Genomic DNA, 24,822 nt, shown 5'->3' on the forward strand with positions numbered 1-24,822 from the left:
GANCACTTAAAAAAATTCAGTCGATACTATTTTAAAGAAGAGATAGGGGAAGATAGGACAAATTTTTCTTTCGAAAATTATAAAACATAGAATACTATTAACTTATAAATAAAAGTTATATTTTATATACTTAAAAAATATTGCACGAGTAGCATAATTAATCGATAATATCGGTGGGGGCGATGGTATTAATTTTTTTTTCTCTGTATCGCTATTTAAGAAAACTCGAATGAGCACAAAACAATAGTTAAAAACTAAAAATTCCAACATCGCCAATCAATGTTCAATCCCTAGACCCCTTGGTTACGCCATTAACAGACATTTATTCAAAAGTAATTAAATATCTCTACACTTTATAAATCATCATTAGATTAGGTTTTCTGAATACCAGAGGTAGCAATAATGTATTTTAAGAGGTCATACGTATAAGTACATACTGTCGATTTGTTATTTATTGTAAAATATTTCTAGTTATAATTTTCTTTTTAAAGGCAGACAATTCGTTAATTCAATTAGGTATTAAATTATTTTTCTTAGTAACTTTTAATTTATTTAAATGAATACATATATTACACTAAAAATTATTTATTTGGCAATATAACTTTTGATTTGAACAAAAATTAAGTTGTTTTTATTTTTACTCTTTTTATTTATTAACCTTAATAGGAGTACAAGTTGATGACAACGATTATTTATGGTAATTAACGTATTTAGTATGTGGCTGTGGGGGCTTCAGCCCCCATAAATTAATTTAATTTTTTGAGGAGGGGGTGATAAAGTAATGGGGCAAAGAAACTTACCGTCAAGTTTATGATCTAATAATATGAAATAGCCTCCACAAACAAATTTTCAAGCTACGCTTATGTTTATAGCATAACTGTTAGACTTAATCAAGTATTAAGATATTTTGATTATCTTTATATTGCAACCAACACGATACTATGATTTATTCATTTATTGAATGATATGAGCTAATAAATGTGTAAAAATAAATGATTATTCACTACATAAAACTTAATTTTGTGAAGAATTATTATAGTATTAAAAACCTACAACCATTCAAAGTTGTTATCAAATCGTCATTTTCTTAATTAGATAATTTCCTAATATGTAATTTAGTTAAACATATATGTCGCCAAAAAAAAAAAAATCAATTTCAGAATTTTATAAGGTTAAATCTTTAATGAAAAAATATAATAATAATAAGTGTTCATAGTTTAATGAACAAAAAAAAATGTTAAGTAAATATTAACGTAGAGGTTTTTAAACAAATTTTTCTCTTTACGAAAATTAAAAATTTTCATTAATTTTCGATAAAAAAAGTTTTATATCCCTAATTAATTACTCTATATATAGTGATACAATAGAAAAATATAATCTTTATTGCGTAAATAGATCTATTTTGATATAATTCAATTGCTAAAGCTTATACAATATTTGACTAAGATACAGGTCATGACGCTATAATGTTTAATCACAAAAATGTGTTTTCTACAATATCGAACAAAGATTGAAAATAAGTACTTAAACATTTATAAAATATCTAAGCAGTTAACTTATTTTTTTAATTGTTTAGTTAATTATATTATAGTAATCGTTAGAAATTACTATTTTAGCGCGTAGGTCGATTTTAAAGATACAAATACCGTATTACATATTTGTAATGGTCTAGCAATATTTTATTAATTATATTAGACAATCGAGATGAAAAAATATTCAAACTGGCCCTACATAATTAATACTTTAATCGAATACAAGGTACGCCACCTTTTACTGCGGGCCCTTGAAGAAAATCTTTGACGGTGTTGCTAAAATTATTAAAGATTTTTGAAAACAAGTGACACGTACCAGAGCTATACAATTAGGTATTATTCTTATTATCAAATTATGCCCACATTGCAATACAAAAAAAAAATGGTAACTCATAGTTTGTGTTTATAAATATTAAGTCTACTATAATAAAAATTGAGAATTTTATGAATGGTTTAAATCAGGGCTCGAAATGGACCGGAACTGCGTTCCGGTTCACGACAAAAATTTTTTTAGTGTTCTGGCTCGTAAAAAAAATACATTAGTATGTAGTATGTATACTATATACATTAGGGTGGCCCTCAAAAATCGAATGTCTTTTTTTTTTTAGGCTACCCCTTAATTTTTTTTTAATGGTCAAAAAAATGAGCTGTGCAAAATTTGGGACCGATCCGTTAAGGTTAACCCGTGCCCCCGGGCCTATTAAGTTGAGTCAAAGAGTCAAATTTAATAGAAATAACTGATCTATGTCTTATAACTTTTTTTTCTTTTAACTTAGAATAATAAAAGTAAAACTCAAGTAAAGGAAATTTTACAAGAAATTCAAAAATAATAACTTCAATGTTGTTTTCTCAATAAATAGCCCACAAAAACACTACATACAGTAAAAAACATATAAAAGTCTTAAAATACGTTATAACTGATTTTGTTGATTTTTAATTATTTATTTTCATTTTATTTTTTGGAAAACGCATATTCGTTTAAAAAAAGATTCTAGAAGTTTAATTTTTTATGCCAAGTACGATAATTATATTAGATTTATTATTTTATGGACAGTTAATTAATGATTAATTACAAACCTATTTTTTTTCATTTTTTTGATCATTAAAAAAAAATTAAGGGGTAGCGTAAAAAAAAAAGACATTCGATTTTTGAGGGCCACCCTAATATACATACTACATACTAATGTATTTTTTTACACCATACTATATGTATTAAAAAAAAATGCGTTCCGGTTCAAAAAATTTTCTATTTCGAGCACTGGTTTAAATAATTGAATAAATAACATAGATCGATCACTTAGAGTTAAAATTATGACGCCGTTTGTGAGATATTTGTTATAAAATTCCGGTATCAAGTGTTCATATGTCATAAAATCTGAACCGATAATGAATATGGTAAATAAAACTCAACAGAAAACTGCCTCGTAGTCCTAAATTCAAATGGAGATGAGACCAACAGTATGTTATTTTAACACTATTGTTTGCTGCGTTTAAGTCATAATCGGTGGCTGGTCGACGATTCCATAGTAACCGTCGAGGATAACATGACCCAATTAGAACCAGGGTTGTAATGGAAGTTCTGGTTGAGCAGGCAAAATAACCTGAACAAGAGATAGTTGACTTCGTAACTAAAATTGGTGTAAAATATTGTCTGAAATGTAGTCATACAGACAAGAAAACAGAGATGACGCAAAAACTTAGATGGTTACCAATCTCTAGTGTTGTTTGAATCAAGACGGTGTGGGTCAAATGCCATCTAGTCAAATTACGGCATTTGTAGTATTACTTCACCCAAAGGAAAAATCATTATTATTAAAGATATGGGTTGTCATCATTTTGTGATTAAAATATTCAAAAACACATTTTAAAAACATTTATTAAATATTTCATTAATATTTTTTTAACATTTATATAATTTTTTTTTTTTAACTACCANTTAAATATTTCATTAATATTTTTTTAACATTTATATAATTTTTTTTTTTTAACTACCAAAAAATTCTACCAGCTTTATTTACATAATATAATTTACACTATTTTATTTGAATATTTTAATTGATAAATAATAACTTGGCCACTTGAAATTAGTAAGTGATGTGTTTAAAAATTTTTGCTGACTGCCTATTATATTTTTAGTTTTCTTAGTTATTAAACAATTAAAAACTTAAGAAAAAAACATTTGTTTTTTCATCACTCCTAGAGTTGAATTGGTGCCTACATATTTTGCTATTGTAAATTTATGAACATTTTTATTGTTTAAATATATTAACACGTTAAGACAATCGTTCTTTTTGATTTTAAACGCGTAAAAGTTTTGTTTGACGTATTTGCTAATGAGCTAGTTGTTGATGAACACTTTGATGATATGGAAAACCCTTTGGAGATGATAGAAAACGGCAATGAATTGCCAGGTGAAAATGAGAATGACAGTGTTGGTCTAGTGAGTGAATTCGTTTTCAGAAACGGTGTTATTATAGAATATGTTCCTGTGGTTAATAATGTCTTGTACCCGGACGCAACACTAGTTCATAAAATAGGTTTGTCTCAATGCGATTATAGAGAGGACGGTACTCTAAATGGAACTCTACACATATCTGTCACTGCTGATGAGTTGATAACGGCATTCATCCCACAGAAGGTTTGCGATCATGATTGTTATGATGGGATCATCATCGAGAGATCTGTAGTTGATCGTTTATTGTATCCGTTAAATCCTATTCGTTGAAAGCTAATCACAAACGTCTATGCATCAAACTTAATAATTTCATATAAAATCATAAATTTTAATTCCATAACAATTGATGTGTCGTGGAACTTCATTTTCGTTTAGTTATCCCATGGAAATTATTCAAAATATTTATTTTAAGAAAAATATAATGGTTAACAGATCAATCAATATCCTTTGTATTATAATAAAATACAACGTCCCTGTAATTGTTGTATGTTACCTAATATACGAAATTAAAATTTAGATTCTCAGATTTTTCCCCCTAGTCACATAGTTTATTATAAATTACCTGTTTTATGTTCATTTTTTTTTTTTACAAGTTATTTTCAAATTTTGGAAAAATAATTTTATGAATAAGGAAATGAGTAACTTCACTTAACGGAAATAAATTTTATTTTTGTAACCGAAATGTTTCAAATGACGGGTTAGCAAAGCTCATAAATAAGAATAGCTAAGAATATATTAAGTAAAGTTCAATATTCCATCCATAATTTAAATATATGTAACAATATTTAAATATTTAATTGATTATATATGAGATTATTTTTAAATTTATATAGTTTAAAATAAAATTGAAAAATAGAGTTATACAGAGTGGCCCACCACTCATTGACAACTTAAATAACTTTTGATCCAGTTAATATTTTTAGCTGATTTTTTTTTTAAATAATAGTTATACGTTAGGTCCATAGCTATATCTCAATAATTAATTTTTTTACATTTTATTAAAAATATTATTTATTTTTAAATTTTAAATAAAATGAAAAAAAAAATCTAAGATAGCTATTTTGTAGAGTAGAATTTAAGAAAAATTTTAGTAAAAAAATATCTTATTAATATTCAGTAGTAAATATTCTGTAGCGTTTTGAAGTTTGTGAAAATTTGAATTTTCATGTATTATCTTACGGTACTAAACATTGAAATACGTATTGAGAAAAGGACAGAAGAAAACGCTATCTTTTCAATATACTTTTGAATGAGAGTGATAAGTAATAATTGCCTTATCTAATTTCTTATCATGGTATTAATGCCAAGTTTGTAATGTATACACATTATCATCAATGTATACACAGTAATCATGAGTTGTCAGTGAGTATTTTTTTTATTCTCGACATATAAATTTTTATAATTTATGGAGTACTTAAAACACTTTATTGAATTTTATTCCCAATGAAAATGCAAACCTTTCTTTAGTTATTTCCGTTTTATAAAAAACTTATTGTTAGTATTAAAAAATAATTTTTACAATAATAATTATTATTGTAAAAATCAACGCATCCAAAATGGTCTCTTTTTTTTTTACTGTTTTATCATCTTTTATTAATGGATATAAAATATTTATATAAAACTTTAAAACAAAACAAAAACATTTTTTTTTTTTACAAGTTATTTTCAAATTTTGGAAAAATAATTTTATGAATAAGGAAATGAGTAACTTCACTTAACGGAAATAAATTTTATTTTTGTAACCGAAATGTTTCAAATGACGGGTTAGCAAAGCTCATAAATAAGAATAGCTAAGAATATATTAAGTAAAGTTCAATATTCCATCCATAATTTAAATATATGTAACAATATTTAAATATTTAATTGATTACATATGAGATTATTTTTAAATTTATATAGTTTAGAATAAAATTGAAAAATAGAGTTATATATTTTTTTTTTATTCTCGCCACATAAATTTTTATAATTTATGGAGTACTTAAAAACACTTTATTGAATTTTATTCCCAATGAAAATACAAACCTTTCTTTTGTTAAACCGTTTTATTAAAAACTTATTGTTAGTATTAAAAAATAATTTTTACAATAATAATTATTATTGTAAAAATCAACGCATCCAAAATGGTCTCTTTTTTTTTTACTGTTTTATCATCTTTTATTAATGGATATAAAATATTTATATAAAACTTTAAAACAAAACACGTATAATTTAATTTGCTGGTTATTAAGTATATTACTATTTTAAATTGAAATTGGTTGAAAAAATATAATAGATAGGCTTTGAAATTTTTAGTTTTGAACAGATTTACTGAAAAAAGAAACAAATTGATAGGTTCATTTATTATTTAATTAACGTTTGTTACATAAATTGTTTCCTAACATATTACTAATAAATATATTTAAAATACTAGTAATTGCTGATATTAGTTACCACTGCTACATTTTTCATTAAAATTGGGAATATTTTCATAAATGTATCTTTGTAAAGTTAGTTTTTCCTCATAAGATTAATTAAATTAAATTAATATTATTTCATAATCAAAACGACGTGAAACATATCTTGGATGTATAAATTTTAAATAATTTAATTTGTTACAGCCAAAAATAATTCTTTGAAAATTTAACCTAACAAAAGGCATTTAATTAAATTTTTTAGACTGATTTGATGTTAAGTTTATGTTCATTAAATTAATCATACACATTTATTAATTTGTAAAAAAGTGCTATTATGTGTATTAAGTAATCATAAAAAAATTGGCTTTGTTCATATAATCAATTAATTAAAAAAGTGCAAAATATAATAAATACTAAAAAAGATATATTTAAAAAATATATAATATAATACATATATGTTTTTTCATATAACTTTTTTTTACATTTAATTTAATTACAATAATAAAAATTAATAAATATAATATATATTAAATACTTTGATAAAGTAGAAACATATTTGTTTCATTAAAAAAAAAAAATGTACAAACAAAACATTTATACATATAAATAACTTTTTTAAACCGAAATAAATTTTTCAAAACAAAATAAAATAAAAAAATTAACTAAATTAATTTACAATACTTATAAAATGTATATGATAAAAAAAATGAAAAATTTGATTGTTTCAACAACACAATATGATAAGTGTACTAATGATATATGTAATAATGATTATTTAAAGTAGAAATAGAGTTCAGAGGGTAATATTGTTCGAAGCTCTGTTTATGGAAAGTTTTATGTGATGCTTTTGAACACAAAGCAATAAATTAAAAAAAAAGTAAATACAACTATTCAACGATAATTTAAACGCTATACTCACAACAATATAACGATATAATAGAAAATAAACTATAGTTTTTATATTTAACTACAATAAATCACAATTATAAGAGTATCTATTTAACATAATATGTAATAATGATTATATTATAAAAATATATAAATTACATTTTTAAGATTTCAAAAAAATCTTTGTCAAAGAAAAAAATAATACTTAATTTTAATGGGATGTCTAAGTGTGTACTTTGTCAAAATAAATTAATTAGTTAGTCACAGGTGTAGTTGGTGATCCTAAATTGTCAATTTCTCTTTGAGCCTTTGATATCTTCACTTTGTCTTTAGGTGTACCGTCTTCTCCAGTTTCCATGGCAAACATTTTCATTTTTTCTTTAAAACTAAGCTTTTCTGGTACAGTGCTACCAGTTTTATTTGACATTTGTTTTTGATGTTGAATACGTGCTCTAGGATCCCTTTTAAACAATGAAAAGTAAATATTGATCAATTAAATTATAACATAGCAATAAATTTGATTATTCATACCTATAAACTTCTTGAGCACCAATAACTCCAGGCGTGTTAGAGCTAGTAAATTGCACATCTGGACTACGAGGGGATGCTAACATAGTCTCTGCTTGATCAATAAAATTCTATAGTAAAAAAATATATTAATATAAATGCAAAACTAATCAATTAAATTAAAAAAATTATATTACATCTGGGTCTTCAATAATTTTCTCTAGTGGTGGTGAAGGAGAGGTTGGAATTGTAGTAGGGTCCTGGAATGACACACGTTTTGGAGTGGTATTAGCATTTGGTGTTGTTATTCCATTTGGCGTAGATATGTTATTTTGAAGTCTTGACTGGGTTTTAGTTTCTACTTGGCTCATAATAGCAAATGATGATCCACGTTCAGGGGGCTGTGGTGGATCATTATTGTTAGAACCACCAACTAAATTATCTAATCTTTGTGATGGTAAAGTTCCATGAGGTGAACCATAACCAGAATTATCTAATGGTAAATGATTAGGTGGATTAACAGATCGATTATATCTGTTGGGTAGTGTATTATTATTGTAGGATTGATTAAGTAGCTGTTGTTGCTGTTGATATTTTAATTCTTCATCCTAAGAAAAAACAAATTTTTAAATGTGACATAATTAAAATATATAATGCATGTTGAAATGGTTGAGAATAAATTATAAATTATATTTCTACAAAAAAAAAAAAAAATGTTTGCATGATTTTTAAACTATGTAATGACATCATTCAAATAAGTTGATTAGAACTAACCTTTCTTTTAAGTTTCAATTCTGCTTCTTTTAAGGCTTCCATTTCAACTTGTTTGGCTTTCATTTCTTTAAGTCTTCTTAATCTTTCTTTTTCATCATTACTTACTCTAAAATATAGGCACATATATATTATTACCAAGTTAATAGACTTTTAATTAATTAACATTTTAAATTCACATAAAATGTTTAAAAATTTACCCATTAGATGGTGTTGTTGATTGTGAACCTCTAATTGAACCATTCATGTAATTATAATTATTTGGAGTTTTTGAAATATTTGTTGGGCCTCTTCTATCACTTTGTTGTTGAGCATTTCTCATAAGCTGTTGCACTCTTTCATTAGCTTCCTATTGAAAAAAAACACAATTATGTTAACAATAAATTTTTATGTTTAAATTAAAACCACAAATGTTTAAATTATTTAATTAGAATAATAATTAAATGATTTTAGTCGCTAACATAATATTTGTTAATATACTTTTTTTTTTATGTAAGTAGATACAAAATAATTCAATAAAAAAATGTATTGTGTAAAAAATGTTTAAAGAAAGTATCATACTTGTTGATCATCCTCCTCTTCATCTTCTCCCTCTTCTTGAGCTCTACGTTCAAATTCTTTTTCTAACCTAAGAGCTCTTAATTGTTCTTCTTGACTCACCGTTCTATTTGGACCAAGAGCTATTAATTCACTTAGTTGTTGATCACGGAACATTCGAGCAGCTTCTCGTCTTCGTTCAGCTTCCTTTTCTTTTTCTTCTCTCTGCCATGGATTTGTACCTTGATACTGATATTGTTGTTTAGATGATTCATTAGAATTTTGGTAGAAACCACCTCTAGGAGGTTCGCCACCACTAGCAATATACCGATTAGGTTCATTACGTAGGGGACTTGTTTGATACAACGGATGAGTTGATGTAGGAGGAGGTGGAGGAGGTGGTGGTGATTCTCTGTAAGTTGGTGGCATAGATTCAGGGACAGTAGCTCTCATAGGTTGATTATATTGTGGAGAGCGAATACCTTCTTGTTGTTTTACTTGATCTACAGGATATGCTGAAGGTTTTGAATCATGATAACCTTGATAAGGTTGATTTCGATTGAGCGGTTTTTGAGTAGTGGCATGCTGCTGTTGAGGAGTCATCACTCCACTACATCTCATTTCACGACGTCGTACTTCTTCAGTCATTTCTTGCAGTTTGGCATCTTGACGCAACATATCTCTTGATGATTGTGATCTTATTGTCATTCCCTGTTTTAAGTTAAAATATTAAAATATGAGTAAACTTAAGTAAGAGTTAAATATATTACTTGATTTTGCATATTATATGAATCTTTATTGCTTAAATATGCAGAAGACGGTCTATCTTTGTAAAGTTGAGAAGGTTCTGCAATTTGTCGGTTTTGCAATGAGGACTGTGATCCTCTAAAACTTTTATGAGGTTGATTTGAAGACCTATAAATGATTTTTAAAACATTGAAAATTTAATAAAATAATTCAAACAATTCAAATTTAACCTTTCATCAGAAGGACTTGGCATTTTTCCTGATGGTCCATATCCATTATGATCTTGGTTTCTATATAATTGATTGACATTTTGATAAAAACGTTCACCAGTTGGTTCTGGTGTTGAACTGTTATACTGCTGTTGCATCATTAATTGTTGTTGTATATGTTGTTGGTAAGCTGGATGCTGTTGAGGTTGGTACACATTTGGATGTACAGATGATGGTCGCTCTGAATGATAATTACCATTTAAAAGATTGGGATTAGATGGTTGACGAAGAGCCATTTGAGGTTGTGGACGAGAATCATTTAGATTTTGGCTAGATCTAATAATTTAAAAGATAAATAAATCCAACTACTAATTAACAGAGTGTAAAATAATTAATAATAAATAATATAGTAATCCAAATAAATTAAATTAATTTAATATTGAAAACTATACATGATTTATATGTAGAATATGGGTGCCTAATCCCAAATAGCAGGAATAAAGGCAAAAGAAAAAAAGAAAACACATATTATTATACTTACACATTGTGTAAACATAATTTAATAAATTAATTACCGAGATCTAAGTGTATTATGTTGCTGAAGATTATAAGTTGTTGATGTGCGATTGTATCCGGGATTAAATACTTCATGCTGAGTTGGTGGTCTACCTACTACAGGTGGTATGGTTGTACTAGTCCCTTCAACGCCTAAAACAAAATTAAGGTAGATATATATTTTTACAATGGTATTAGACATAACCAAATCTGGTAAACAACATCAAATAATTAAATGTGTTATCATTTCAACAAAATTTTTATTCTCACAATATCCTACATAACAAATATATTATAATTACTACACAATATTATCATATTTAAACAGATAAAATACATAAAAAGTATTTCAAATGGAAATTTTCAACCCAAAATTTTAGATAACCTTAATTATTTTTATACTTATCTATCTATATACAGAGTGATTGGATTATTATAAATCACTCAATTACTCTCAAAAGAAATACAAAATTAAAAAAAAAAAACTTTGTTTTTTTGGATACATACATTTCTTGATCAGCTTTTTTAACAGTTATTCATTACTTTTTAGAATAATCCCTTATAAGTTATAGGGGCGTGAAATTAATTTTTTTAAATGGCAATATATATATATATAACTAGCTTATAAAATAGAAAATAATTAATTAGTAAAATGACCGGTTGATAAAAACTTTTAGATCAGTACTTTAGAAGTTATTTTCATTTTTTACCTAAACGTGACAAAGAGTATGACCATAAAATACTTAGTGATATAAAAAAGCAGTATTTCTTAAATGGGAACATACATAATTAAATAGCTTATTTATTAGATAATAATCTTAGTGACGACTTTTGAACCAGTATTTTAAAAATTATTTACAACTTAAAATAATGTCTAAAGGTGAGGAGTAGGAGCTATATTATCACTAAAAAATTCCCAGTCATATTCTTCCTCTTGTCTAGATATAAAAATGAGAATAATTTCCAAAATATTGGTTCAAAATTTGTTATTGACCAGTCATTTTCTCAATTAAATAATTTTCTATTTTATAATTTAATTTAATACATCTCTTGAAAAAAGGTGAGGAAGTCATAGGAGAGGTGGAAAGTTTTAAGTATTTAAGATCAGTTGTGCAAAAAAGGGCGGTATTGACAAGGATGTAAGACACAGGTTTAAGTGCAGATGGTTGAAGTGGAGAGAAGCGTCTGATGTGTTATGCGATAAAAGATTTCCAATTAGGCTGAAAGGTAAGTTCTATAAGACAGCAGTAAGACCAGCTATGATATGGTTCAGAGTGTTGGATAGTTGACAAGAAAGTAGAGCAGAGATGAGAATACTTAGATGGATAAGTGGAGTGAATAGAGAAGATAGAATAAGGAATGAACATATAAGAGGGAGTATAGGTGTAGCATCAATCGAGGATACGATGATAAAAAAGACTTCGATGGTATGGTAATGTTATGAGGAGAGAGGAATCAGAAGCTGTAAGAATTTATAGAATTGCATGTTGAAGGAAGAACGTAGAGGAAGACCAAAAAAAGATGGAGGGGTGTTATTGAATATGATATGAGAACGGCTGATGTAAGCGTAGAAGATGTGGAAGATTGTGTCAAGTGGCCGACCCCAAGTAGTTGGGATTAAGGCATGGAAAAAGAAGGAAAAGAATTTTATACATCTGTTGTAACCATTTAAACAAATAAAGTTGACATAAATCACGACTCTACACTGATATTGATTTGAATATATCATTAAACTTTGATGACGGATAAACGAGTGATAGTTAATCGAAGTTCCACTTCAATAGCATTACTTATAAAATAGTTAATATCTCATAATTAAGCTATATTAACATAGCTTATAAAATTATGATATTCAGAAAAATATTAAAATTAAGTTAATAGGTTTTTAAACTAACTGTGAAGAGAAGGTACTGATTTCGAACTCTGAATTTGTGACAGATGGTGAGGTGGTGGCCCTCTGGAGCCGATGTTTTGCTGTTGTTCGGTCAATATACGAGATGGTAGATCCCGTTCGCTCATACGTCGAGGACCTAAATTAATTGTTAAAAAAGTATTAATTTAGTATTTAATATATATTTAATCTAATTAAACTCAGAATAAATCAAGCGAAATCAACAATAGCAACATTACACACTTTCTATTTAAATAAAAAAATAACACTACTATGTATAGCAGTAAAATTTATTATTAGTAATAGTAAAATAATGAAGATTTATTTTTCTAATTTTTAAAAAATACTATAAACTTTAAAATACAACATTTAAAAAAATATACAGTAATTACAATTTAATTTTCAAATAAATTCTTAAGATCTTTTTTGTAAAATTATTATAAAATCTAGAATTTTATTTTATTTTAAATGTAGTAATAATTAACACAAAAACATAAATCCTAGTTTTTGAATTACATATAAAATAATCAATTAAAAATAATTAGACTATTTATTATTCTGAATAAAGTTTTTAAAAAATAGCTATTTAGTGTCTCAGGTAAAGTTGCTTCATTAGGTAGATATTATTAGATTGACCATCAACTTATAATAAAAAATGTTTCATTCAAAAATACACTGAATAAAATACTAAATAAACTGAAAAATAAATCATGTACATGCAATATAATTTAATTTCATAAAACAAAAATTATTTGCATAAATAAATAACTGAAAATTAAATCCACGCAAAGCCACTGTCATTTGATATGTTTATAAATAATTATTAGGGTTAGTACATTTTAAGTATTTTATTAATTTTTAATTATTTTCAAGGATACTGTCTAGTCAAAACACAACAAGAGACAATGTCCAGACAAACAGCATATTCATAAATTCTAATCTATCTGTGTCCTACAAACACAGATAGATGATAAAAAATTACTTAAAATCTAGATCTGGACTCAAATTATTATTTCTCATAAATACTAAAACACATAAAAATAAATATATGAATATGGAAATGGCTAATACAGTAGTTTTATTGCCAACATTAGTACATGATGGTTATGGTATATTGATAACTGAGAAAACTTTAATATAGACGTTGTCTATCATATACCACCCCTATTAATAAAACTTTCTAATATTTATAAAATATTTTATATCACTTTTAAAATTTATACATTGATCTAACTACAACATGCCATAAAAATAGACTACCATATGTTTTGACACAAAAATAAAAGATTAAGCTTCATTTACAGTAAAGAATTTAAATTTAAAAGCAAACACTAATTTTATACAAAGCACCAAGCAAACATCTAGGAGTTAGTTAGGTTTGTCTAGACAAGTGTTAGGTGCTCACAGCATATGACAACTGAGTGGCTCGGCAGAAGAACAATCTGTTTGGTGCAACAACGAAACTTCATCTATACTAAAACATTTGAAGTCTGCTAATGTAAGGCCGCTACTTTTCGACTCTAACTTCCTTAACCTTCTAATCCGCCTGCCTTTTAATCCAGTATGTAAAACTCGTCGTAATCCATCTTTAGGTTCTTCATCAGATGACTCCACAATACTCACTAATGGCGAATCTTCACTTGTCTGGCGAAGAGAATCTTCATCATCTACCAATGTATCTTGATGCTCTTGATTCCATCTAAGTATACCACCAATACTGGCAGACTTCATTTTCATCAGCAGTAATTCTTTATTTGCTAAATATTCTTTGATAGCCTCATTTCGTCTTTCTTTTACGGCCAACATACTATCATGGAACTCTTTTTTTGTTTTGGCTATGTCTAAAAACCCATTTTTCATTTGATCATAAACATCCACACTAGAGTATCGTCTATGTGACTTATATAAAGATGACACTGATACAGAATCTGTACTTTTGCTATAACCATTAAGTTTATTGATTTCATCAATAGCCATGCTTTTCCAACCTCCTTTTAGGCGTAAATAGCGTGATACTGTTTCATCATCATTATCAGAACTCAGTGATCCATCAAAAGCTAAGTTTTTTCTGGCAAAAGAAAGTCGTCTTTTTTGGGCAGTATTCATTGGTCTACCGTTTTTTTCATCACTAGTTACTTCAGTAAGTATTATACCTTCATTATTGAATTTGTTGTTTAAGTTATCATCACTAGTATTTGGAGGTCTTATAAACACCATATGTATGGGATGAACTTCATAATCACTACTAGAAGATGTACAAACATCATAATCAAGAAGCAACTTCTGTGAAAAATTTGGTTCAGAACAATATCGAGGTGAAATTATGTCAGATTTTCCTAGTCTAGAAAACTGTTGTGTAAGATCAGCTACTTTTCCATAATTAACTATCTCATCTGTACTAAAAGAACTTCGTTTGTTAAGCATTGGAAGAAAATTTAAGTTTTCATTACTAGAACTGCTTGAGGTTACTTCACGACTGAAACGCCTAACTTTATTTAAAAAGTTACCAGTTATGACGTCATTGAGTTCTTGAAGAACATTGGATTGCTCTTCAGTAGTTAATCTATCTGATATAGCCATTATTTGTTCTTCAGTTTTTACTACTTCAGGTGTTAAATTATACAGTTCTTTATGGTCATTAGATGATGAGTTAGATGAACTTTCGTGATTATTACAACAACATTCAATATTATCACTAGGACAAACATTTTCATTAGAGTCAAACTGGAATACTTTAAAGGACTTAACAGCATTAGCATCTTCTACATCACAATTGACTAGTTTTGCTTGGTGTTGTTGAAAAATATCTTCACATAGACACAAATCATTTTCTGGAGGAATCTTATAACATTTCTTGCGTACATCTGGCACTGACAAGTAATCAGAATGAGGTTTAGGAATATAACCAAATCGAGGTTGTAAAGGATCTTTCGCTATACTTGATCTACGAGCACCGCCACCAAAACTACCACCAATACCTATAATCCACACACAATTCACCTGATAGAGATAATGATTCCATCATCCAAGTTGTTATCACCTCTTCATCACTACATTCATGAATGTCATGCATTGACAAACTGCTTTGAGGGATATTGACCTTCATGCGGGGTTGGTAATCAGATATTGGCCTTTCCCTACCACTGGAAGCTAATAATGGGGGTGCTAAGTTAATAGTTTAAAAATTAATTTGTCAAAAGACTTAGTCACTTAATTTTTAATATTTTAGGGAATATTATTAATTTAAGAAAATTAATTTCATAAACAATTTACAACCTTCTAGCATGTTATTACTTATAGATAATTTTTTTCAAGATATATTAGTTGTAGTAATGAAATATTTTAGTGGATATTCAGCAAATCACCAATGAAAGCAAGTCATAACATCTCGGTTATAAATATTAATTATATTACAAAAAAGTTTTGTTAATCAAATTTTAGTAAATTATAATGAATCTTACCTCTTGACATTACAGGTGAAGGTTGAGATAGCAGTGTAGCAAGTCCATGAAGTATTGCACCTTGTTTGGCTACCTCTAATGTAACAATTGGCCCAGTACGAACTAAATATTCAGCAGCTCTAAACAAAAACAATAACAAACACTTTAACATCACAAATGAATTAAATGACATTAAACTTACTTTTCTTGAGTAATTCCTACTAAACTTTGCCCATCAACTTTCAAAAGTTGATCACCTGCTTGAAGTCTTCCATCCTTAACAACAATTTAAATATTAGTAGTTCAATTTCAATTAAGTGAAAAAATAAGCATTCTAATAAACTTACAGCATCTGCAGCACCACCTTTTACAACAGATTTAATATAAATACCCAATCTTTCTTGACCAGCACCCTTAAAACATAATTTAAAAAAACCATTCATTATTTGAAATACTTCGGTTTACATTTTTCAAACAAAAAATTAATAATAACTTACTTTTGCAGCTACAATACTTAATCCCATTCCATTGTTGGATTTGTGTAATCTAATAGTTTGAATATCAGGATCAGGAGCTTGCAAAGAATAACCTCCACTTCTATTACTCATAGCACTAGGACTCCGTGCCTATAAATAAAAATTAAATTATTGACTTATAAAAAAAAAAAAATATAAATGCGATTTTAAATATAATACATTAGGTAAAAAATAGACGGTCCATTGACCAGAAGCATTAGGATGCAGGGTAAGACGACACATGCCTGCTTGTTGAAGTGGTTGAATAAATTCAATTAAACCTGGAGGTACTCCTCTGGCAACTTCATAGCTAAATCCTTCCTCAGGTTGAACAAATGTTATCATGAGCTCATCATCTTCTTCTAATCTTATTTCACGGCCATCAGATCGAGCTAATTCATCTGCCAAGTTTTCTGCAACCTATATTTTATAAATAAATATACACACAACTTTAGATAATGTTAATTAAATAATTAATTTAATATAAACAATATTTTAATTTAAAAAAAAAATTATTATACCCGAACAACATTGTCAATTAACTCGTGTGGTAACCTAGGTTCATCATGGGCTGGTTGATACCTCACTAATAATGCTTTTAATTGAAGTGAATTAAGTTTGAAACATGTAGATGTAATACTAGCTAAATCCTCACCAGTATATTTTGGCGCCTATATAAAATATGAAGTATTATATATATAACTCATTACTAGTATTAAAAAGTTTAATAAAAGTTACATTAAGTAAATCAGCTGCCTGTGAAAAAAGAGCTAATTGACAATCAGCAGTAACTTCTAAACCTTGTCTTTCAGCCCATGTTTGTAATCGACCTATACGAGATTTCAAACGGGCACCCCATACTCTTGTATAATAACTTAAATCATTTGCAGTAATAAGGCGATTAAATGCCCACGAGTTGATGAAACGAAAAACTTGATTGTAAATTTGAATGGTAAGGGAAGCATTCACACGTCCTTCTCTGAGAGTAGTCATCATCATACCTAACTTGCTTACAATCTAAAAATTAATTTAATTTCATAAAAAAAATAATAACCAAAAAACAAAAATTTATAATTTTTTTACATAATTTAACATTTATTCAATTCTAAAATATAGTGAAAAATCATACCGAATTAGCTGGCAAATGTTCATTTTCTGCATCACTATTTTCAGCAAATAGATCGGGTAATGCTATCATGAGTTCTTCAAGAATACATTCCACAATAAAACTATTTAAAAATAATATATAAATTATTAAGTTAACCTTTAAATATGAATTTATTTTTATATTTACCGCATAGCAGCTTGTTGAGTGTCATGCAACATTTCAATTGTTTCCATTAAAAAGTTTGACAAATGGCGATCGCTATGCAAAAACTGTCTTAATTCAGTCACAATTGCAAGCCAAAAAGATAACATTGTCAAGTCATTTTGTTTTCCCTATAAAAAGTTATAAAAAATTAATTGCCTATTCTTATTTTTAATTAGTATAACGAAATTTACCTGTATCATTGAATAAAGAATTGTTGCAACCTTAGCAAAAGTTAATGATAGTCTGTTTGCTCTTTCCATTGGAGTAACATCAGGTCTATATGATGTAGATGCTCTATATCTTGCTAATAAATAAAGGCAGTAAGCAGGAGCATGTTTAAATGTTAGTGTTGATGGATCCACATCCATGGTTACAGCATGGATCCATGCTTCTTCAGTTTCTTCACGCACTTCAAGAACACAAGGTAAAATATTATCGACTATTTGAGCACTGGCACGACCATATACAGCAGATAATCTATTACATCAATAATATAAAACATGATTGTAATAATTTAAGACACCTTGTTTTATTTTCCTTTTTAATATCAAACTAATAAATTAAAACAAAAAGCATAATAAATACCGATTGCCATCTCGACTACTCGTTATAGATCTCTGTGACCTAGTGTCATCTTTGTTCCCTTGGCTAGAAGTGGAACGTGTTTCAATATTACCATCAACATCAAAAGTTGTCTCAAAATTTTGTTGCATTACTGAGGAATGCACCACAGTGTTATCTACTGACCCACTATTAAGTGTGTTAAAAAAAAAAAAACAAAAACAAAAAAAAGGACTTAGCTAATAAAACAATATAAGCGCATGCATAAAATAAGTCAAGCTGTTAATATCAATAAAAATATAAAAAACTCAGTATTATTATATTTTAGATAACTTACCTATCGTAATAATCTTGAACATTCTTTAACGAATTAGTACGCGGTCTAGGTCTTTCATCAAAACATGGGTCTAAAAATCTAAAATTGTGCAATCTACCAAACTTAACAATTGAACCATTCTAAAATAAGAAATTATTTCAGTATGAATATTTATATTTTAGCGTATTTAGTCATAAAACCTGAAGTATTGTAGTTTCGAAAATTCGTTGTCCATTAACATAAGTCTCTGCGTTTTGGCTACATGGCGTTACAGTTACAATACCCTCAGTGTGCGCAATAACACAATGTCGAGGTTGTATATTTGGACCACTAAGTTGCAAACATTGAGCATTACTTTGAGGCTGATTTTGACGTTCACAGCCAACCTCAGTTACATTAGGGTGTATTCGGTATCGTTTGGGATTTACTACTTCTAAGCCATCTATTAAGAAATTCAAAGGTGTACTTAAAAAACAATTACCATTGTTTAATTAACAAAATACATGAATTTTGCTTATTATTTTATTCAAATAGAAAATTTTTTAAATTCATACATATAAACATGATAGTTTATATTAAAATAATTAAATTGAAGATATAAAACCAATTCTTAATCAAAATTATATTTAGAAATTCAAATAATAAAAATATATTCCTTTGCGTGACAAACAAAAGTAGAAGTCTAAAAATAAAATATTTTCACAATTTTCAATTTAACCAACCTGATAAAAAAGATTAATTAACTAAAAAATTATTAGAACTATTTAAAAACAGAAATTTATGCTTATACACAGTATTTTATAAATGAGTCGATTTTTTTATTTGTAAAAATTAGTAAATTAATTTTAAAATTAGTTAACATCATAAAATAAAGGACAAGGCCATCAGGTGTATTATCTAGGAGTCGAATGATTGACAGTTTTAAAAATCGAAAGCAATTTTACGTAAAGCTTCATCGACCGATGAAATAAATACAATTATTTAAAAGGTTTTTTCAACATCCCTTTTCAATTTTAAGTTAAAATAAAAACTACCACTTACCAGCATTGAGCTCCAAAAAGAAAGGCAGTCTATCTAATCCATCTTCATATCGGTATTCTAACATTTCGCTTGTGCTATGCTGTTGGTTCCATTTTTGAGTCGGTTTCTTTTTCCGTTTTCTAGGGTGGTAGTCAGCCGGCCTCCGTCGCACATGAAACATTATAGACCCTAAAAATAAATTATTTATCGATTAAACACGTAAATAATAATAAACAACTATCACCGACTTATTATTGTTTTAACAATACAATAGCTGACATAATAGATTTTCTAATGAAAGATGACAGTTTAATATCTTAATTATAGTCAACCTAGGAGCAAATAACACCTTTTTTTTAATATTATTAAGGAATTGTATAATATTATAAACCACTCCCGATGAAAAATAATCAATCTTATACGTTAAAATTTCAGTAGACAATCAAATTGACATTCAAATAATTATCAATGTTAAAAATAAAAAACAATTACATTAACATTTTAATGTTCAAATAATAACTATTTATTACAGATAATGATGAAATAATCATGATTATTATAGAAAAATTTTATAATAACTTATAAATACAAATGACTGAGTAGTAAAATAATTTAATGTATTATAGTAATATATAATGAATTTTACAATGAATATCGTACAAAGCTTTCAGTTAACGTTATTAACAACCATTAGACATTTTACAAAAGCCGTTAGTTATTTGAGGATACTATTATAATAAGTTGACCTCAAATAAAATAAAATAATTTCTTTATTGTTATCACCCTATTTAATATGGATTGTTTAAAAGAATTACAAACGCGATTTATTTAAAAAAAATTGACTAAATACTTACAGAATCATGACATTAGTTAAGAGTAGAAACGAGTCAATTAAGTTTTAGAGGAGAGGGGCTGAAAGTATAAAATTCATCTATAAACCATTGTTAAAAATTACGGTAGTAGCTACTAATTTTTAATCTCGAAAGCCCAAAATTTTGGACGATACGTTTCACCAAAATCCATTTGGTTTGTAAAATTTTTGTGTTGAACAATACTAAATTCGAAAAGTAAATTTAAAAAAAAATCTGATAATTGTCATTTGAACTTAACCATATCTAAGTCATGTGTTTTTATACTTTATCTAGCCATAAAATTTTAAAAAATGAACTGAGGAAATTTTTTGGATTACTTAAATTTTATATGGTGTTTATCTGGCTATTATTATTGATTTTTGACAATGCATGTAGGAGTATCGTAATAATATATCACTATTATTCTTCAATTGTTGAATGAAGGTTTTATGTCAATCTAATCGAGCGTATAATATTGAGGTTCGAAAACTATGTAAAATATAAACTACACTTGTCATTAAAATGTTTCATACATTGTAACTAACACCGATGAAAATTTTAATAAATAAAATACACATGGGTATAACAATACATAAATATATTAATATACATTAGTTATTTTTACTAACATTTTGTCATAAATAAAAAACAAAAACCTATCCTCATTCTGTATGTGGTCATTTTAATTTCATTGATAGTTAAACTAAAATCAATTATATTTATTCAACAATAAAATTAATTAATTTATTTTATTGTTGTTTATTATAATATATTTATAATAAATTATAAATAATAAGTTAAATATTATTATTTTGAAACTTATTGTTATTAATTACAACAGGTGCCTATTAAAGAAAATTGTTGAAGGGGGAAATACCGCAAATTTTTTTTTTTTAATTATTATTTTTAAGTTTTTTTTGCTTAACATACTTAATAAAGTACCATTTTCAATAAAAAAATTCACACGATGAATTTTAGAGGAGTCTCGCGTTCTTCGAGCCGCACCATAAACGAGCTACTGATAAAAAAAAAATGAAATAACGCGTTCATTAAGAAGAATGAAAATATTTATATAACAATGTATTATTAAATGCATACGTGAAATAACTTCTCTAAGGTACTAGATAAAAATAAAATTATAATAAATCAAGTATAGAACCCAAATGTATTTAATGAGTATGTTAAAATTAAACACAATAGTAATACTACTACGAAAAAAATTAATTTGAAAGTAAGAATAAAGTCCATTCTACAAATTTAGATATGTATGACTGAGAGAAAATACGTTTACATACTAGTATACCAAACTGAAATGTGAATATTATCCGACCTAAATAAATTTAAATTCCGGACAAAAAAAGACTTTTAAAAAACTCCGGACACAAACATATTAAGAAATGATCAATAGATAAAATATTGTAAAAAAAAAATATTTGATATTTTAAAATATGAATAATATGGATAATAAAATGAATAATCATTTTTTTTCTTTAAGACTAATATTTTATTTTATAGTCAATACTGAGATAACAATTAAGAGACCATGAAATTATTTCTCTATAAGACTTAAATAATTATACTTTTCATAAATAGTAATATTTTTTCCACTTAGTATTTCAATTTTTTTTTTTGAAAATTTAGAATTTTAAACAATTTTTTATTTTAACTACGTAATTAGTATTTTGAATGTCTAAACTCAAATTTGTTTCTGAACCATTTGATAAAAAGCAAAGCCAAAATAAATAAAACCCCTTTGTAACAAAGGTTGTTGGACATTCAAAGTAAATCCGTTACGACGTGGAACGAAATCGTGACGAGGGTTAGGAAAAAGCTTTCAGTGCGCCAAATAACATTAAGAGACGACGGTGATGACCAACAGACTTACAGGACTTAGCCGCTATTATCTTTTGATCCCCCGATGCACATGTAGGAGGATTCTGAAGTATGATCGGTAACGATCCAAGAATAAGTTTACATCAAAGTCAACTAATACATTCAATTGCTCAACGTGTAATATGCCAGTATAACCTTACAAAGAATATGAGTTAGGAAGAAACGATTTAAATAATAAACTTCACCTTATAAACGAGATTAATTCGACACTAAAAAAACACTCAACTAGATAAAAATCTACATTTTTAGGGAACTTAAAAACGTTAACATAACAGTTAAAGAAAGGTAAGGCACACTAGACGAAAATATATATATCAGAAAAAAAATTTCATCATCGAATATCAGTAACAATCATTACTTTATTACTTCAAATAAACAACGATAATAAACATAAAAAAATATGTGTGAAATATTAATAAAATGTATTAAATTATAATTTCTTTTATATATAATATAATTTATAACTTCAATTTAAACATCAATTAATAAATATATTGTACTAATACATTTAAAGAAAATAAAAATTACTATCGGAATTAAAAAAATTGAAATATCTAAATTTTCAGTTTGTAGGTCAATAAAAAAGTTATCCAGAAAGAAGTAATTTAGTCTATATATATATATATATATATATAATAGTAGAAATTAGAGATTCTCAAAAATAGACATTTTAGAAATTCAATTATGAGTCATTATAATTTAATCTAATTCCCCCTCGATGAACGATAAAAGAGAATATTTTTAATTTGTTTAAAAACGAGAAAAAAAGTTTGAGTTTTTTAAAAAGTTTTATGAAAACCTTTGTAAATAAATAATTACAAATGACCTAAATATTGTGATTTATACATTTCAAAAGTAACATCCATGATTTATCACACAACCTTAGAGTTAAAGTAACAAATTTATCTTATTTAATATTAAATATTTAAATATTAATATTTACACGACAAAGTATGTTCTAAGGTAGTTAATAAATATTTACTTATGATTATTTATTATTCATGTAAATCTACTCTGGTTTCTACCAATAGCATATTGACTACAAAATGAAGAATGTCATGAACTTAACTAACATAAGACAAGTGCAGAAGTACACTTCTAAATTGACCGGGCATAAAATGTAGATTATTAATTATAATTGTCAGTCGAAAACAAAATGTTAGGGAAACAGTATTTGCTAAGTATTTATGCATTGTAAGGTATAATCCATACATTTCAAACTATCTCAAATGTTATTATAATAATGAATCATCAATGTGGAAAAAAATGTTTATGTATTTTGAATAATTTTATAATGACACAACAGCCTTCTAATTGAGAAGCAGTCATAACTCCACTATAATGAATAATTCATGCGAGTCAAAAACGTTTTTCTTGCATCTGAGAATAAATAAATAAAAAGTCTAGATACAATATATATTATAAAATGTTGAAATATAGACAGTTATTTAGAAACCCAATATTAGCTAACTGACTAAAAAACAAAAGATTCGATAAAAATTTAAATAAAGAGCTTCTAAACCAATTTATTGTCAACTTCATAAAGGCAGTTTATGAATTTCGTTACAGAAATTTAGCGGGGCTGAATACTAAGCATGCAATTTGTCTACGTGATAAACAAATAACAACTTAATCTGGTTTTGTCCAATGAAAATTATTTTGCATTTTTATAGGTTTTACTTTGCAAAATAATAAAATTTACGTTCAATTACCTTAATTATAAGAATTATTTTAATTCAAATAATACTTTAAATAATGTGTAACGCTACACTTAATATTTTAATTAATACGTGTTTCATAAACGAGAATGAAAAAAATTTAATTCACCATCAGTTCTTATTAATATTGCACTTAAAGATATATAATGTATTTCATGTATACAGAGTAATGATCCGTTTGTCATAAAGCACTCAATTACTCGTAAAATAAATACAATATTGACAAAATTAATTTTTTTATTTACGATTGTTAATTATTTTTTAGCACTTCATTTTTTTAAATATCAACATACATATTGTAATACGTGCAAAATGGATATACATGTAGTTTACTTATAATTATTATGAATTTAAACATTGACTTGTTTATTATTAGTTAAGCAGGTTATAGTATTGAGTATTAAGTATGGATTATCTGAATTTTCATGGATTCCCTCGGCAACAGGCCGAGGCAGAATATGTTCATAAGGATTTTATTTTATTGTTTTTCTTTTATATGTGTATTATAAAATACTAATAATAATTTATTATAATAAATTTTTTTTTAACTTAACCTTATTTTTATATTTTGTCGTGCTATGGAGTATACGACAATATTTAAGTATATTATAAAATAATAAATGATCTAATTAAGAAAATGACTGATCGATAAAAACTTTAAGATCAGCATTTCAGAAGTTATTAAGATTTTTATTCCTAGGTAAGAGGAGA

At 26.6% G+C, this 24,822-nt stretch overlaps 1 protein-coding gene across 8 annotated transcripts in view; it reads right to left on the reverse strand.

The window, feature by feature from the left end:
• Positions 1–6,782: 6,782 nt before the first annotated feature.
• The window catches only part of LOC126906109 (afadin), a 53,227-nt gene continuing 35,187 nt past the window's right edge, over positions 6,783–24,822 (reverse strand). For 3 of the 8 annotated variants that reach the window (XM_050686386.1, XM_050686393.1, XM_050686391.1), the window contains 25 exons: positions 19,671–19,838; positions 18,830–19,071; positions 18,651–18,769; positions 18,338–18,502; positions 17,944–18,229; positions 17,735–17,880; positions 17,570–17,669; positions 17,179–17,457; positions 16,962–17,111; positions 16,621–16,860; positions 16,423–16,551; positions 16,273–16,338; positions 16,128–16,201; positions 15,947–16,065; positions 15,486–15,650; positions 12,490–12,624; positions 10,615–10,747; positions 10,061–10,375; positions 9,854–9,998; positions 9,108–9,794; positions 8,747–8,895; positions 8,550–8,655; positions 7,973–8,383; positions 7,800–7,906; positions 6,783–7,729 (listed from right to left, as the gene is read on the reverse strand). In XM_050686386.1, the coding sequence (XP_050542343.1) occupies positions 7,522–7,729; positions 7,800–7,906; positions 7,973–8,383; positions 8,550–8,655; positions 8,747–8,895; positions 9,108–9,794; positions 9,854–9,998; positions 10,061–10,375; positions 10,615–10,747; positions 12,490–12,624; positions 15,486–15,650; positions 15,947–16,065; positions 16,128–16,201; positions 16,273–16,338; positions 16,423–16,551; positions 16,621–16,860; positions 16,962–17,111; positions 17,179–17,457; positions 17,570–17,669; positions 17,735–17,880; positions 17,944–18,229; positions 18,338–18,502; positions 18,651–18,769; positions 18,830–19,071; positions 19,671–19,838 (4,844 nt within the window). In that variant the 3' untranslated portion in view covers positions 6,783–7,521. Of the gene's footprint in view, positions 7,730–7,799; positions 7,907–7,972; positions 8,384–8,549; positions 8,656–8,746; positions 8,896–9,107; positions 9,795–9,853; positions 9,999–10,060; positions 10,376–10,608; positions 10,748–12,489; positions 12,625–13,890; positions 15,464–15,485; positions 15,651–15,946; positions 16,066–16,127; positions 16,202–16,272; positions 16,339–16,422; positions 16,552–16,620; positions 16,861–16,961; positions 17,112–17,178; positions 17,458–17,569; positions 17,670–17,734; positions 17,881–17,943; positions 18,230–18,337; positions 18,503–18,650; positions 18,770–18,829; positions 19,072–19,670; positions 19,839–24,822 lie in introns of those variants that run through there. The other 5 variants (XM_050686387.1, XM_050686389.1, XM_050686388.1 and 2 more) reach the window with 5 other exon arrangements.

The sequence above is a fragment of the Daktulosphaira vitifoliae genome, unplaced genomic scaffold (genome assembly GCF_025091365.1).
Source record: "Daktulosphaira vitifoliae isolate Bord-2020 unplaced genomic scaffold, ASM2509136v1 Scaffold_4, whole genome shotgun sequence".
Taxonomy (NCBI): domain Eukaryota; kingdom Metazoa; phylum Arthropoda; class Insecta; order Hemiptera; family Phylloxeridae; genus Daktulosphaira; species Daktulosphaira vitifoliae.